Raw genomic sequence first — 18207 nt, forward strand, 5'->3', positions numbered from 1 at the left:
GCATTTTGTGATCTTAAATTAAGCAAGATTTTTACCCAGACATATCAATTTATTTTATCTTCCCAAGATCCTGGTTCATATGGAGTTGGGCTTATAGGTCTTAGGTTGCCTGGCTTATGCAAATATTATTGTTATTAATAATCAGAGATTAAAATTGCCTGTTTATAGTTATGGGACGCAATACACCAACAACCTCTGCGTCCACAGGATGCACTACTGTACCCCGCATACACAGTAATAATAATCAATACACCAACAACCTCGGCGTCCACAGGATGCAACTTTATCTATTTAATACACCAACAACCTCTGCGTCCACAGGATGCAACTTTATCCTGGCTGCACTGAAGACTGGCCCTCTCTCGGTCACACACTGTTCTACGTGGAAGTCTACCACTTTTTCCTTCACTATTAGTATTTCTTACCTGAGTTGTGCTTGATAATACCACTAGCCTACATTCAAAAATATACTGTATATTTGATATTTTTATATATTTTTTATAAAATAAAATAAATATTTTTTGGGACTCATAAGAATTTCTTGGGACTCATTTGAATGACCACCTGCTGTGCATCCCGGGACCCATTACATTGAAAACCTATTTACATCACTGGTAATATTCTCCAGTAGGTCTCCTGTTATTAAAGTCCTTATTCACATGCTTCATTTCAGACCAGTGTGTGGAGACCAGACTGCAGGTGAAGATGAACTCTCCAGACGTTTCTGTTAAACAGGAGGATCCTGAAGACATTTCTATTAAACGGGAGGATCCTGAAGACATTTCTATTAAACAGGAGGAACCTGAAGACCACCCACAACTCGGTACGTATTTTCACTATAGGATCATCTTGGCAAAAAACATCATGCAAATGATAATATCCGGATATTATTATAGGACCACAATGGAAACAAGTCCCCAGGACGTTATCCCTGAATGTTTTACTGTACGTACCTGCGTGCTATGCACATTGTTTCACTAATGAAGTATTTAATCAATTAATTGAATATGCAATAAAATAAAAAGAAAACATGCACCACATTGTAGCCTATACTGTTCTACAGAGTGGAAATAGAGCGTCGCAGTCCCGCCCCCTACCAGGGCCCAGGAAATGATTCTCCGTTCATTTTCCTCAGACATTTCTAAAAGTATACATTTAAAGACCTTTTAAGCCTCGTACAAAGCCAACTCTTGTCGTGACAAATCAGGACAACACACCTTTTTTTTTTTTTTTTTTTTTTGAAATTATTTGTTTGGTCCAAAATAGTTTGTTGTCATGAGTTGTCACAACTCGAGTTCGCTTTGTCCACGGCGTAACCGTCTTTAAATAAATACATTTTGAAATGTATATGGGAAATGTGCATTGGGAATCATTTCCTGGGCCTGGCGTCGTCATGAAAGGGGGCAGGACAGCGACGCTCTATAGGCCAAAGCATCTAGAACAGGGTTTGTCTGTCACACAATAATTATGCATATCTGTCAAAGACCCCCAAAGATGTCCAGTTTTAGAAAAAGTCTGAGACTTCGGCCTGGTTGAGCTAAACAAAACACCCTCATAGCTAGAGTATAGCCTCTAGAGGGAGCCATTTCCCTGACGTTGCACATAGGTGAACACAGCTCTGGGCTTGTCCATACATTGCGCGGCGCTGCTTGTTGCTACTGCGCACCACTTATAATGGTTGGTCTGTGGTTGGAAATGTACAGAAAAAACGGGCAGTACAACATTGTGCATAAAAGTGATATAGCCTAACGATTCTGAAAATGGAAATTAAGAGTTTACATAGTACGTGGTGCATGCATAAACTTTCCTTAATGATTATATCTGGTTTCAGTATTAATTTATGATATATGTTCTCTATTATTGCGGTTATTTTTGCTAACACCAAAAGGGTTTCCCGCATAGAATGGGTTAATGGCATCTGTATGAACACTTCTCTTGTCTTGTGTGTATGCGTGTGTACTGTGTAAGACAGGCCATTCTTCCCTGACTCAAGTGACTTCTAAGTTCCACTTTTCCAAAGAAACACAACTTTATTTTACATCCACAATGGCAAGCCTATTTGCATTTTGGTACAATAATTGAAACGGCAAACAACTTTTGGTTGGTATATTAAGCTATGTTAAATCCACTGTTGCCCACTATTAGTATTTCTTACCTGAGTTGTGCTTGCTAATACCACTAGCCTACATTAAAAAATATACTGTATATTTGATATTTTTTAAATATTTTTTATAAAATAAAATAAAATAAAAATGTTTTATTATTATTATTCTTTTTGGGACTCATAAGAATTTATTGGGACTCATTTGAATGACCACCTGTGCATCCCGGGACCCATTACATTGAAAACCTATTTACATTACTGTTAATATTCTCCAGTAGGTCTCCAGTTATTAAAGTCCTTATTCACATTTCAGACCAGTGTGTGGAGACCAGACTGCAGGTGAAGATGAACTCTCCAGACTCAGCCATTCAGCCAAGAAGACATCTTTCTGTTAAACAGGAGGAACCTGAAGACCACCCACAACTCGGTACGTATTTTCACTATAGGATCATCTTGGCAAAAAACATCATGAAAATGATAATATCCGGATATTATTATAGGACCACAATGGAAACAAGTCCCCAGGACGTTATCCCTGAATGTTTTACTGTACGTACCTGCGTGCTATGCACATTGTTTCACTAATGAAGTATTTAATCAATTAATTGAATATGCAATAAAATAAAAAGAAAACATGCACCACATTGTAGCCTATACTGTTCTACAGAGTGGAAATAGAGCGTCGCAGTCCCGCCCCCTACCAGGGCCCAGGAAATGATTCTCCGTTCATTTTCCTCAGACATTTCTAAAAGTATAAATTTAAAGACCTTTTAAGCCTCGTACAAAGCCAACTCTTGTCGTGACAAATCAGGACAACAAACACAATTTTTGGGCCGAACAAATAACGGCAGGTTACAAGACTTTTTGTTGTTGTTTTTCTTCTTTGAAATAATTTGTTTGGTCCAAAATATTGTGTTTGTTGTCATGAGTTGTCACAACTCGAGTTCGCTTTGTCCACGGCGTAACCGTCTTTAAATAAATACATTTTGAAATGTATGGGAAATGTGCATTGGGAATAATTTCCTGGGCCTGGCGTCGTCATGAAAAGGGGGCAGGACAGCGACGCTCTATAGGCCAAAGCATCTAGAACAGGGTTTGTCTGTCACACAATAATTATGCATATCTGTCAAAGACCCCCAAAGATGTCCAGTTTTAGAAAAAGTCTGAGACTTCGGCCTGGTTGAGCTAAACAAAACACCCTCATAGCTAGAGTATAGGCTCTAGAGGGAGCCATTTCCCTGACGTTGCACGTAGGTGAACACAGCTCTGGGCTTGTCCATACATTGCGCGGCGCTGCTTGTTGCTACTGCGCACCACTTATAATGGTTGGTCTGTGGTTGGAAATGTACAGAAAAAACGGGCAGTACAACATTGTGCATAAAAGTGATATAGCCTAACGATTCTGAAAATGGAAATTAAGAGTTTACATAGTACGTGGTGCATGCATAAACTTTCCTTAATGATTATATCTGGTTTCAGTATTAATTTATGATATATGTTCTCTATTATTGCGGTTATTTTTGCTAACACCAAAAGGGTTTCCCGCATAGAATGGGTTAATGGCATCTGTATGAACACTTCTCTTGTCTTGTGTGTATGCGTGTGTACTGTGTAAGACAGGCCATTCTTCCCTGACTCAAGTGACTTCTAAGTTCCACTTTTCCAAAGAAACACAACTTTATTTTACATCCACAATGGCAAGCCTATTTGCATTTTGGTACAATAATTGAAACGGCAAACAACTTTTGGTTGGTATATTAAGCTATGTTAAATCCACTGTTGCCCACTATTAGTATTTCTTACCTGAGTTGTGCTTGCTAATACCACTAGCCTACATTAAAAAATATACTGTATATTTGATATTTTTTAAATATTTTTTATAAAATAAAATAAAATAAAAATGTTTTATTATTATTATTCTTTTTGGGACTCATAAGAATTTATTGGGACTCATTTGAATGACCACCTGTGCATCCCGGGACCCATTACATTGAAAACCTATTTACATCACTGTTAATATTCTCCAGTAGGTCTCCAGTTATTAAAGTCCTTATTCACATTTCAGACCAGTGTGTGGAGACCAGACTGCAGGTGAAGATGAACTCTCCAGACTCAGCCATTCAGCCAAGAAGACATCTTTCTGTTAAACAGGAGGAACCTGAAGACCACCCACAACTCGGTACGTATTTTCACTATAGGATCATCTTGGCAAAAAACATCATGAGAAATTACCAAAGCATTTCCGGGGGTCCCCACCCAAAAACAAAATTGGAGTTAACTCCGCTTGGAGTTGGATGTCACAATTTTGCAAGTCGAAACACAAGAGCAGAGCTTCATGATCATTCAGCCAGCAGTGCTGAACAGAGTGTAAACGTTTTTATTTCGCTAAACTATCATTCCTTTCAAAAATAAAGAATAGATGGGCCTATAGTCGAACTGTCCCTGTCCTGTCCACTATACAAATCTTATCTAGTGGATAGATAGGGCAGTGGTTCCCAAACCTTTTCATGTCAAGGACCCCCAAATCAACATTTATTAGGCCATTTGAAAACATCTGCCAGTGACCCGGAATGGATAAGGGAGGCTTTTTACGGCTCTAGCAGTGATTCAGAAACATGTTAATTTCAAGGACCCCCCCCCCCCCCAGTTTCACATGCATTATGCATTTCTATCTCTGGTACCCCAATTTATATTGAAAAACCACTGTTAATTTAACTCTGAGAGTGTACAAATGGACCCATTAGGGTAACTCTCAAAGTTACAGACCCATAAGTGTCCATTTGGTTCCTAACTATATCTCTAATTGAACTAGGTACCCCCTGGAACTCCCTCAAGTACCCCTAGGGGTTCCCGGACCCCACTTTGGGAACCACTGAGATAGGGGATAGGGGGGGAAAGCCTCCTTAACCAGACACCGAGTCACCTTACAGTTACACCCACAGAAGACCGCTTATCTTGGGGTGGCCGGGAGAAACAGCCAGCCTGGTTGATTTAAGACACGCCCCAATCCACTGCAAGCTCTGTTTCCCTATCGATACGAGAGAAAAAAATGGCTGCTGGATTAGTTACAAAAAATAGCGAGTGTATAGCAGACATGTCATTTAAATTGGCTAAAATAGTGAAATCCCCACAGCCTTTTTTCTATGCTTTCCTATGGGGTGACGTAGGCAAGTTCTTACGTGTGACATGCTGTTTTGGCTCGTCCCTCTCCGGTGCCATGTCATTGTTCCGACCCCCCATTGTTCCGAAATTACTAACCCTAACCTAAACATAACCGCAAGCACGGGATCAGCGCATGTTCGACAACCAGCAGCGTTGACAATTAATTAATAAAAAATCTTAGCACATGTAATAAGCAGCAGGAGCTGCCTATAGAGCACCGAAGTCCTGACGTAACTCGCTCATCCCGACGATTCCCCTGGTTCGCGGAAGTAATTTCTCTATGGAGAATAAAATGGGGTGATCTTAATATCGTCTACTATAAGCGTTGTGGTCCAAAAATAAACAAGCTGTCTCGGCGTTATTGTTAGGGAGGTGTCTCTGTATCGTTTGCAACAGTCAGTCACTCATATATGATACAGTCTGCTTCTAGCGAAAATCTAACTAATTCAGCAGCAGTAACATTAGCGTTTTCTCTCAGTCAGTTGATTCTTCATATCCATATGAGTGAAGCGGCCGGGGTGACATGTTTATTTTTCAAACACAGTTATATGAGGCGATCTAAAATCGCCTCAATGGGGATTTCAATGCAACTAAACAAATACATGAACCTGGGGACTGACGCCCTCTACTGAAAGTGACGTCAGACTTCGGTGCTCTATAAGCTCCCCTATTCTCAATATTAAATCAAAAAGATGTATGTTTATCATACCTTTTTAATTTTTCACTAAAAAACATGCTCGACAGGAACTGTAACCAAATAATGGCCCGGTGCAGGCCAGTGCAAAAATAAATAAACGGCCTGGTTCCTTATAAGTTCCCGGGTCTGAATTGATTTAGTACATTAACTGCCTGGGCTACTATTTGGTAATATACGGTATGTACAGTACATGGAAGATGGAAAAATATATTGAATGAATTGAATCTAGTGTTGACCATCATGTTGTGTTTCTGCTCCTAGACATCGCGCACATGGTTGTGTGTAAAGAGGAGGTTTCTCCTGAACAGCAGAGTCTGCTCCAGGAGGAACCAGAGCCTCCACACGTTAAAGACTGCTCTGAAGTTGAAGTTGAACTTGAACTTGAATCTGAATCTGACACTGAAGTCACTGAAGACAGTGATGATTGGGGTGAGACAAGTGGAGGTGTCCACACTGGAGAAAAACCTTTCCAGTGTAAATATTGTGACAAGAGTTTTAGTCAGTCAGGTGACTTTAAGAAGCACCAGCGTATCCACACGGGAGAAAAACCTTTTCAGTGTGAACATTGTGACAAGTGTTTCAGTCTGTCAGGTAATCTGAGGACACACCAGCTTACCCACACTGGAGAAAAACCTTTCCATTGTAAACATTGTGACAAGAGTTTCAGACAGTCAGTAAATCTGAAGACACACCAGCGTGTCCACGATGGAGACAAACCTTTTCAGTGTAAACATTGTGACAAGAGTTTCAGTCTGTCACAAACCCTGAAGACACACCAGCGTGTCCACACTGGAGAAAAACCTTTCCATTGTAAACATTGTGGCATGAGTTTCAGCCAGTCGAGTCACCTGAAAAAACACCAACGTATGCACACTAGGGGACAATGTCTCTAAATGTTTTGATGAATTGAACAAGGTGGACCCTCTTGTAAACAAAGGCGGTAACACTTTACAATAACAACCTGTTATAAAGCATTTATAAACATGTCCTGAACGGGTTAGGTTCCATGTACACTTTGTTTTAAAGGAGATGTGCCCCCCCCCCCCCCACAACAGTTTATCTGCAATCAGAGAGAGACTGCCTGCCGTCTGGTCTTGTATCAAACTACACTACCCATAATGCAAGGCAATGAAGTCATCTCACCTTCTGGTTGAACAGGACCACCACAACAAATGAGGAAATATACCACGGGGGGGGGGGGGGGGGGGGGGGGGTAGAGAGAGAGATTGAGAGAGAGGGGGGGGGCGAGGGACAGACAGACAGACAGACAGTCAATGAGATATCTAGTGGTGAAAATCAGACAGATCTGATCTTTAATCAATGATATCCTAATGGTTAATGCTGATGTTTTTGTTCTGACAGGATACTATCTCTCCCTATAGAGGTCCTGATAGGCTGCTATCTAGAGGTCCTGACAGGCTGCTATCTAGAGGTCCTGACAGGCTGCTATCTAGAGGTCCTGACAGGATACTATCTCTCCCTATAGAGGTCCTGACAGGCTGCTATCTAGAGGTCCTGACAGGCTGCTATCTGTCCCTATAGAGGTCCTGACAGGCTGCTATCTAGAGGTCCTGACAGGCTGCTATCTCTCCCTATAGAGGTCCTGACAGGCTGCTATCTAGAGGTCCTGACAGGCTGCTATCTAGAGGTCCTGACAGGCTGCTATCTGTCCCTAGCAGCGAGCTGTGAGGTTTATGTCAAAGAGCTCATCGTTGACCAGGCCTTCTGAAAACACCCCGTGACATCGGTATAGTATTTGGCGACGCCATCTTGAAAAGCGTGTGTGATCACGTGAGAGAATCGTCTCTGTTGTTACAATGTTTCACAATAGTTACATAAAACATATTCTAAACTAGCCGACGAATAAAATAGGGTTAAAGTGGTTAAACTTATTTTGATGCTGTATTATATCCGGGGGGTCCGTGGGCTGATAAGTGTTCATTTGGGGGTCCCTGGCACATATTTTATGATGGGGTTCTCCGCGGGCTGATAAGTGTCCATTTGGGGGTCCCTGGCACATCTTTTATAATGGGGGTCCGCGGGCAAATAAGTGTTCATTTTTAAATAAAAGTGTTTGTTCATGTTTAACATATGATTATAAAAATTGGTATTATTAAAGTGGAGAAATAATGGTTTGTTGCTGAGTTTATAGTTTGTCTTTAAGGGTGCGTTCGGAAATGCACACCGGGAGCTCACTCTCCTATTAGTTTGCATTGCACAGTGTGCTCAGTGCGCTATTTCTGAATGTGGCCTACATGTTATGATGAACTGGGGCGGCGTTGGCTCAGGGGTAGAGTGCCTGGATGGGAACCGCAAGGTTGCCAGTTCGAACCCGGGCTCCCCCAGAGTTACTGTCGAAGTGTCCTTGAGCAAGACACTGAACCCCTAATTGCTCCCGATGTGCTAGTTGGTGCCTTGCATGGTTTCTGCTGCCATCGGTGTATGAATGGGTGAATGTAATGCACAATCTATGTAAAGCGCCTTGGATAAAGGCGCTATATAAATGCACCATTTACCATTTAACTGAACATGGTGGACCCTATAGAGCGTCGCAGTCCCACCCCTTCCATGACGACACCAGGCCCAGGAAATAATTCCCAATGCATTTTTCCCATAAACATTTCAAAACTTATTTATTTAAAGACCCTATTTATTTATAAGTGTACAAATCCAACTGGAGTTGTGACAAACACAATATTTTGGACCAAACAAATAATTACAAAGAAGAAAAACAACAACAAAAAAAAGTGTTGTAACCTGCCGTTTTCTTCTTTCTAATTATGTTCGCCGCGAAAAATTGTGTTTGTCGTCATGATTTGTCACAACTCGAGTTGGCTTTGTACGAGGCTTAAAAGGTCTTTAAATAAATACTTTTTGAAATGTCTATGTTCAATGTCTAATGAACGGGGAATCATTTCCTGGGCCCTGCATGTTGAGACTCAACACAGTGCTGATTTAGGCCATGTTATCGGCATGGTGTTGGTCCACTGACAGTGAAAACTTAACAATGGTTTCAACACAGCCATCTTTTACACAGTACATTGTGCTTCAGTATGTTGACAAGCTTTGTGGAGATGCTAATTTCCTTTCCAGCTAGATTTGGCACCTGCCCACAGAGCCAAAACTACATGGTGTACTGACCACACGGAAAGAAAAAAAAATATATATCCATATATGCCCATATATGTGCAACATATGTGTAGGGGTCCAATTTCATATATGCATTATATATATATATATATATATATATATATATATATATATATATATATATATATATATATATATATATATATATATGCTAAATATAGGTCATATATGTTGATTTACACATTAATATTAAGGATACGCATAACTACATAAATAAACTAAAACACATCTACAAGTTATTAAGGCATCGCCTATCAGGCGTAAGTAATGCAGATGTTTTTCAACTTTTGAGAGTGTAAAATGAAATGGGTCCATTTGGTTTAATTGTACACTCTCAAGAGTTGAAGATATATAAGGGTTAAATATAGATCTAATAAGGGTCCATTTGGTTACCAACTCTCCACCATTTAGCTGGGGACCACCTGGAACTCTGGTGTAATGTATATTTGCTATAATACAATTATTCCTATGCGGCATAGTATTTCGCTGTAGGCTACCATGGCTCCACCTAGTGACCGTTTATGGTACGTGCACGCTCCAGCAGCAGCGCTATAGTGCGCATGTGCACAACCTTACAGCGTGTTCCCCGGACTGTTGACACTTTAACAACAGTTTGAAAACAGTGTGGTTGTTAAGCAGCAGGCGGAGGACGTTTGTTTGTTAGCAGCTCAACCAGTGAAACACAGCAGGTAAGATGATGAACGGATTCACGTTGTGTCTTTACTTAGCCCTGTGCTTACAGCGAGTCTCTCACCGACGCCCTGCCGGACTCCCATCCACTGCTCACTAGAGCTTTTCCCATTGCGTGCGAAAATACAATTCCCCGAAAATAAACAAAACTACGTAACTACTCGCCGATACAAAGCATGCTAGACCTTAGTAAAAGGCTATTGTCGAAACTGGGAAGCGTCTCAGGTCCGCAGCTCTCTCTAAAATGTACTTTGTGTCATAATACAGCAATGTAACGGACAGTCATTTCTTCTATTACGGCATTTCAGGGTTCTGCCTGCGCCGATCTGGTTGGATTCATTTTATTTAATGACTAAAACAGTGCATTTTAGAGAGAAGCTGGGACCTGAGATGCTCCCCAGCTTCAAGAATAGACTTTTACCAAGGTCTAGCAGGCTTTGTATCGGTGAGTAGTTACGTCGTTTTGTTTATTTTCGGGGAATTGTAAACCCTCGCACGCAGTGGGAAAAGCTGCTATTGAGCAGTGGATGTGAGTCCGGCAGGGCGTCAGTGAGAGAGACTAACTGTAAGCACTGGACCAGGCTGTAAGCACTGGACCAGGGCTACCATGGCTAGTCTTAACTCTATTTATCTTTTATAATTAATTCATATTTTAAAATGGAACATATGATGAGTCGTAGCCTATTTACTCTTATATCTGCTTGTTTATGTGACCATAAACAACCAGTAGTTAATACTAGCAGCAACAGTACATTGTTTGGTTGCATTGATGCCACTATTATTAATGTAGGCTAACCATACCGTAGTGTGTTGTAGTATTGCAGTGGAGACAGACAGGACAAGACAAGACAAGACAAGACAAGACAAGACAAGACAGACAGAGGCGGAGAGTGGGAATGAAACGGAGAGACAGGCAGAGAGGGGGGCCGGGGGGCAGAGACAGGCAGAAGGAGAGAGAGAGAGAGATGGAACCTGGGGGGGGGGGGGGGGGGAAGAAGGAAGGGAAAAGGAAGAGGATATTTGGACCACAGCTAGGTCTAGTCTAGCTCTGGTCCATAGCTCGAATGCCATTGCATTTAGAATTATGTCACTGTTGACTTCCGGCGCTCACATAAATGCAGATTGCAGACCAGCCTCTCGACTGTAGCGAAAATATAAAGAACGTTTTACCTACTCACCAATACAAAGACGTCTTGTGTTATTAGAAAGCCTACTTTCCACGGTGGACGCACTCTGAGCCCCACCACATGTGTAAAATGCACTTTTTGGCCAGAATAGGACTTTCTTTTTACTATACTATACTAATACTATTGGTTAAAAAAAGATTTTTCCTTCCGGTGAAAAAAAATGTATTTTTGTTTAAAATAAAGCAATAAGCCACGAGAGGTCTCAGGTTACCAGGTATTTTACTATGGCTGGGAGGCGTATTTATATATATATATATATATATATATATATATATAGCAATATTAACCTCATTAACCTCAAACTATTACATTCACAAAAGTAGCTGCGACAGGAGGAGGCTTGTCCTTTTTAGTAGGATTAAGGTTGGCGAACATGCGTTAATGTTAGGACATGCTTGCGGTTAGGTTTAGGGGAGGGGATGTCATTTTGTCATTTTCAGTAGGCTCCCGTCCAGTAGACCTGACTAGACCGATAAGATCGGTTAACGTGTCATCAACGCCAATCGCAGCCAGTAGGCTCCAGACGATAAGATCGGCGTAATAAGTGGGACCTACTGGGAATTGTCGGTTGATTTTCGGTCGAAACAGCTGATGTGACGGGAGAATAGTGCTTGATGTCCCTACGGGGCTGCCTGGAGCCACACATTAACAGTCTTATGAGTGTGGGCGGCGCGCACACGCCTGCACGGCCAGCGTGTGTACTGTAAGGCAAATCAAGTGCTCCCCTTCCCCAGTACAGCTGCAAGGCTGCAGGATGATACAAAGTGATTGAAGGTGTGGATTATCGGTGGAATTTACAACGGTTACGTGACGGTAACCAGCCAATCAGAATCAAGTATTGTGACTAACCGTTTTAGAAAGGGCATTTTATACGTGTGGTGGGGGGGGGGGGGGCTCGGAGTGTGTCCATCTCTCTGCTCATCCGTATAGCTTGGTGGGGGGCTCGGAGTGTGTCCATCTCTCTGCTCATCCGTATAGCTTGGTGGGGGGCTCGGAGTGTGTCCATCTCTCTGCTCATCCGTATAGCTTAGGGAACGGATGCATTTTGTGATCCTAAATTAAGCAAGATTTTTACCCAGACATATCAATTTCTTTTATCTTCCCAAGATCCTGGTTCATATGGAGTTGGGCTTATAGGTCTTAGGTTGCCTGGCTTATGCAAATATTATTGTTATTAATAATCAGAGATTAAAATTGCCTGTTTATAGTTATGGGACGCAATACACCAACAACTTCTGCGTCCACAGGATGCAACTTTATCTATTTAATACACCAACAACCTCTGCGTCCACAGGATGCAACTTTATCCTGGCTGCACTGAAGACTATATGGCACTCTCTCGGTCACACACTGTTCTACGTGGAAGTCTACCACTTTTTCCTTCACTATTAGTATTTCTTACCTGAGTTGTGCTTGATAATACCACTAGCCTACATTCAAAAATATACTGTATATTTGATCTTTTTTATAAAATAAAATAAATCTTTCTTGGGACTCATTTGAATGACCACCTGCTGTGCATCCCGGGACCCATTACATTGAAAACCTATTTACATCACTGGTAATATTCTCCAGTAGATCTCCAGTTATTAAAGTCCTTATTCACATGCTTCATTTCAGACCAGTGTGTGGAGACCAGACTGCAGGTGAAGATGAACTCTCCAGACTCAGCCAGGGACGTTTCTGTTAAACAGGAGGATCCTGAAGACATTTCTATTAAACAGGAGGAACCTGAAGACCACCCACAACTCGGTACGTATTTTCACTATAGGATCATCTTGGCAAAAAACATCATGAAAATGATAATATCCGGATATTATTATAGGACCACAATGGAAACAAGTCCCCAGGACGTTATCCCTGAATGTTTTACTGTACGTACCTGCGTGCTATGCACATTGTTTCACTAATAAAGTATTTAATCAATTAATTGAATATTATGCAATAAAATAAAAATAAAACATGCACCACATTGTAGCCAACACTGTTCTACAGAGTGGAAATAGAGCGTCGCAGTCCCGCCCCCCTACCAGGGCCCAGGAAATGATTCTCTGTTCATTTTCCTAAAAGTATTAATTTAAAGACCTTTTAAGCCTCGTACAAAGCCAACTCTTGTCGTGACAAATCAGGACAACAAACACATTTTTTGGGCAGGTTACAACACTTTTTTTTGTTGTTTTTCTTCTTTGAAATTATTTGTTTGGTCCAAAATATTGTGTTTGTTGTCATGAGTTGTCACAACAAACGTCTGAGACTTCGGCCTGGTTGAGGTTATAAACAAAACACCCTCATAGCTAGAGTATAGCCTCTAGAGGGAGCCATTTCCCTGACGTTGCACGTAGGTGAACACAGCTCTGGGCTTGTCCATACATTGCGTGGCGCTGCTTGTTGCTACTGCGCACCACTTATAATGGTTGGTCTGTGGTTGGAAATGTACAGAAAAAACGGGCAGTACAACATTGTGCATAAAAGTGATATAGCCTAACGATTCTTTGAGGCAACAAGAATATGTATCGACGTCCATGTAGCCTAAACAGTTATGTTGAAATCTGCTCGTAATGATTTCATCCTTAGTGAAGAACTATGTCCATCGTGTAGAGCAGGGGTTCTCAACCCGTGGGTTGCGACCCCTCGGGGGTCGCCAAATTGAATGGCTGGAAAATGGAAATTAAGAGTATACATAGTACGTGGTGCATGCATAAACTTTCCTTAATGATTATATCTGGTTTCAGTATTAATTTATGATACATGTTCTCTATTATTACGGTTATTTTTGTAGTCCGCTTGTATTGGTGGTGGGTGGATGGGCCTATAGTCAAACTGTCCCTGTCCTGTCCTGTCCTGTCCTGTCCTGTCCTGTCCTGTCCTGTCCTGTCCACTATACAAATCTTATCTAGTAGATAGATAGGGCAGTGGTTCCCAAACCCTTTCATGTCAAGGACCCCCAAATCAACATTTATTAGGCCACGGACCCCCCATTTGAAAACATCTGCCAGTGACCCGGAATGGATAAGGGAGTCTTTTTACGGCTCTAGCAGTGATTCAGAAACATATTAATTTCAAGGTGTATGAAATGAGTGTATAGCAGATACAAATTGGCTAAAATAGTGAAATCCCCACAGCCTTTTTTCTATGCTTTCCTATGGGGTGACGTGGGCAAGTTCTTACGTGTGACATGCTGTTTTGGCTCGTCCCTCTCCGGTGCCATGTCATTGTTCCGACCCCCCCATTGTTCCGAAACTACTAACCCTAACCTAAACATAACCGCAAGCACGGGAGCAGCGCATGTTCGACAACCAGCGGCGTTGAACATGTATTTTTGATCTTTAAGGCCAAACCTCATTTGAAAGAATATATTAAGAGTAGGCTATATGCCTTTTTAAATGATTATAGCCGATATTGGAATTTTACACATGCAGCTGTGCTACCAAATAACTAATGACATCATGCTGCCAGTCTGTTTGCACAAATCTGGGTCAAATCAATTAAGCAGAAGGAGCTGCCTATAAGCTCCCCTATTCTCAATATTAAATCAAAAAGATGTATGTTTATCATAACTTTTTAATTTTTCACTAAAAAACATGCTCGACAGGAACTGTAACCAAATAATGGCCCGGTGCAGGCCAGTGCAAAAGTAAATAAACGGCCTGGTTCCTTATAAGTTCCCGGGTCCGAATCGATTTAGTACATTAACTGCCTGGGATACTATTTGGTAATAAATACGGTATGTACAGTACATGGAAATGGAAAAATATATTTCCATTTCATGAATCTCGCCTCACAGCTAGAAGGTCCTGGGTTCGATTCCCGCTCGGGACGCTGTGGGTGCTGGCGGCGTGGTTCCTCCTCCGCGTCATCAGTGCCCATACCCGAAGGCGGGGTTGGCGAAAGGGCCTTTCTGTGTGGAGTTTGCATGTTCTCCCCGTGTCCCCTAGGGTAGGTACCCTCACAAAAAACATGCAGTAATCCTGGTCACTAAACTGCCTCCCCCTGGCCAGCCGGGGCGCCTGATGGAGGGGAAAGGAACTGGTTGGAATAACGTGTTCCTTCCACGCGCTACGTCCAACCAGGGAAACTCCACCCCTGTCAGGTGTAAAGGAGCAACTTGGACACTCAGGCATGAAGGAAGCATGAGTTCAAGTCCGTTGCTCTCCCCTTGTCCCCCATATATGGGGACTAGGTTGGTGGAGGGTGTGTAGAGCCCAGGATCACATTAGATGATTGACACAGGGGTGAAAAATGGGTTACAAAATCGTGGGATAAAAATATATATAAAAAATACATTTCATGAATCTAGTGTTGACCATCATGTTATGTTTCTGCTCCTAGACATCGCGCACATGGTTGTGTGTAAAGAGGAAGTTTCTCCTGAACAGCAGAGTCTGCTCCAGGAGGAACCAGAGCCTCCACACATTAAAGACTGCTCTGAAGTTGAAGTTGAACTTGAATCTGAATCTGACACTGAACTCACTGAAGACAGTGATGATTGGGGTGAGACAAGTGGAGGTGTCTACACTGGAGAAAAACCTTTCCAGTGTAAACATTGTGACAAGAGTTTCAGTCAGTCAAGTCACCTGAACATACACCAACGTATCCACACTGGAGAAAAACCTTTCCAGTGTAAATATTGTGACAAGAGTTTCAGTCAGTCAGGTGACTTTAAGAAGCACCAGCGTATCCACACGGGAGAAAAACCTTTTCAGTGTGAACACTGTGACAAGAGTTTCAGTCTGTCAGGTAATCTGAGGACACACCAGCGTATCCACTCTGGAGATAAACCTTTTCAGTGTGAACATTGTGACAAGAGTTTCAGCCTGTCAGGAAATCTGAAGACACACCAGCGTGTCCACGATGGAGACAAACCTTTTCAGTGTAAACATTGTGACAAGAGTTTTAGTCTGTCACAAACCCTGAAGACACACCAGCGTGTCCACACTGGAGAAAAACCTTTCCATTGTAAACATTGTGGCATGAGTTTCAGCCAGTCGAGTAACCTGAAAAAACACCAACGTATGCACACTAGGGGACAATGTCTCTAAATGTTTTGATGAATTGCACAAGGTGGACCCTCTTGTAAACAAAGGCGGTAACACTTTACAATAACAACCTGTTATGAAGCATTTATAAGCTGTTTGTAGATGAGTAATAATCATGAACAGACTTTGTTGACATCCGTAGATGTTTACCTAAACATTTATAACTGTTTAAACATAATTTATACATTATTAGTAAGGTAAGTAAGTAGTAAACTATTCATGAATGAGCCATTTATATACATTTGTAAATTATTAATACATTATTATCTAAAGTTATATAATATTTATAAGCTATTTGTAGCTATTTTGCGGCTCAGTTTCGTCATGTTGTAGTTCGGTGGTCACCTCAGTGACGTCATGTTGTAGTTCGGTGCTCACCTCACCACCGAAAATCCAGACTATGTATGAGCCTTTATTTAGTCTGACATGCGGACTAGCGCCTGCTCCCGTGCTTGCGGTTATGGTTAGGTTAGAGTTTGAGGTGGGTTGTCGTGTGTCGGACCAATGACTAGTCTAACTAAAGTACTGCACCCATAACATTTAAGAATCTTTAAACATTGACATTCGTAAATGTTTGCTAAATGCTAAAATAATTTATACGGTATTACTAAATTGTTTACTATTAATGAATAAGCCATTTTTTTCATGATTATTAAAACATTTATAACCTTTTTTGTGACCAACTTTTTTTTTAAATAAAAAAGAAAAAGTTGGTCACAAAAAACCCATTCATAACGTATTGTATTTATTTATAAACTATTCTTGATTTTACACATCATTAAATAATGTAATTTAATGCGTAGGAAATATATTTTCATGTTAATGTGGCCTCCATGTTTGTTCATGTTTAACATAATAAGCTTTGTAAAACATTCCTAAATGATCTATTAATCATTAATGGATGTTATCAAGAGCCCTAATGTAAAGTGAAGACAATGCATTATTTACGACTGTCTGTTATTGTGGCCTCCATGTTTGTTCATGTGCTTTGTCAAAGAAAGAAAAGAGGCCGCACAGCTCGTAGTCACGATGCTAGAAACTTTGAACCGATGTTTCGGCAAGCAGGAGGCCTCCTTCAGGGTATGACACAAAAGGGGTAAAACTACTATTTATTTAAGTATTTTGGTGTTTTAAACATTATGTTATAATTTAGCTATTGAAAAATAGCAGACCTACAAGCTCATAGCGCGCCACCGAGTGGCGCGCTACGAGCTTGTATAGGTCTGCTATTTTTGAAAAATCGTGAAAATGTGGTGTCATTTTATAAATTTCGACGTCAGGCCAGTTTGCCTGGTGGGTGGTGATGGGTGGTGATCCGCCTGAACTGAAGCCACACCTTGGGGGTTAGGGGAGGGGCTGATAGTGTGACGTCACTGTATTACTGTTTATTTAATTGGCCCGTTTGACTGCATGTCAAGGGTTCAGTCTCTGCAGGAAGAAACCCTAAATACAAAATTAATACACCATTGCACATAAAAACGCCTCCAGGGTGTCTAATGAAGTAATGTCACCTCATAGACACATGAAAAAAAAACATTGTGGCACTCCATCTTTAAGTAGGCTAATCAATTGCCAGGTGTGGCGTGGCCATGGTAACCATGGAAATTGCCGATGTACAAGCTCACAACGCGTTGCGCTGTGACGCGTTGTGAGCTTGTAGATTGGCTATTTTCAGCACACAACCAAGTGTAAAATTACTTATACTGGGTCTCTTGTCCACTAGTCCCTTCCTGACATTTTAGTCTAGTTTTTATTTGTTGACGAAATTGTCAGTATGTTTAGTCTTATTATAGTCAACATACAGTATGCACACAATCTGAAATCACTGCCATCTTGCTCACTGTAAATCGCTCTGGACGAAGAGCGTCTGATAAATGCCTATATTGTAACATTTAAAACTGTAAGATAAAGACATTACATTAACTTTCAATTGAATGCTATGATATTCCACAGATACGATACATATCACGCATAGAAGCAATCATTACATGATCACATTAAAATCACAGAATCACCCGTAACACAGGTGAGGGGAATCCCACTGAGGGGATCGCTGAAAACTGCCGATCTGCAAGCTCACAACGCATCGCGCTGTGAGGGGCTGGAAGGGGCAGACAGACAGGGGGCAGACAGACAGACAGACAGTTAATGAGATATCTATAGTGGTGAAAACCAGACAGA

At 41.4% G+C, this 18207-nt stretch overlaps 1 protein-coding gene across 1 annotated transcript; it reads left to right on the top strand.

The window, feature by feature from the left end:
- Positions 1 to 705: 705 nt before the first annotated feature.
- LOC308322315 (uncharacterized protein) lies at positions 706 to 16111 on the top strand (the record flags this gene model as incomplete). The annotated part of the gene is made up of 5 exons (XM_080773517.1): positions 706 to 823; positions 2418 to 2531; positions 4170 to 4283; positions 12611 to 12742; positions 15320 to 16111. 5 exons carry the CDS (start codon positions 706 to 708, stop codon positions 16027 to 16029), a joined length of 1188 nt encoding a protein of 395 aa, XP_080629643.1. The 3' UTR covers positions 16030 to 16111.
- Positions 16112 to 18207: the final 2096 nt, after the last annotated feature.

This window comes from Protomyctophum bolini (assembly GCF_963924005.1).
Source record: "Protomyctophum bolini genome assembly, chromosome: 10".
In the NCBI taxonomy this organism is placed as follows: domain Eukaryota; kingdom Metazoa; phylum Chordata; class Actinopteri; order Myctophiformes; family Myctophidae; genus Protomyctophum; species Protomyctophum bolini.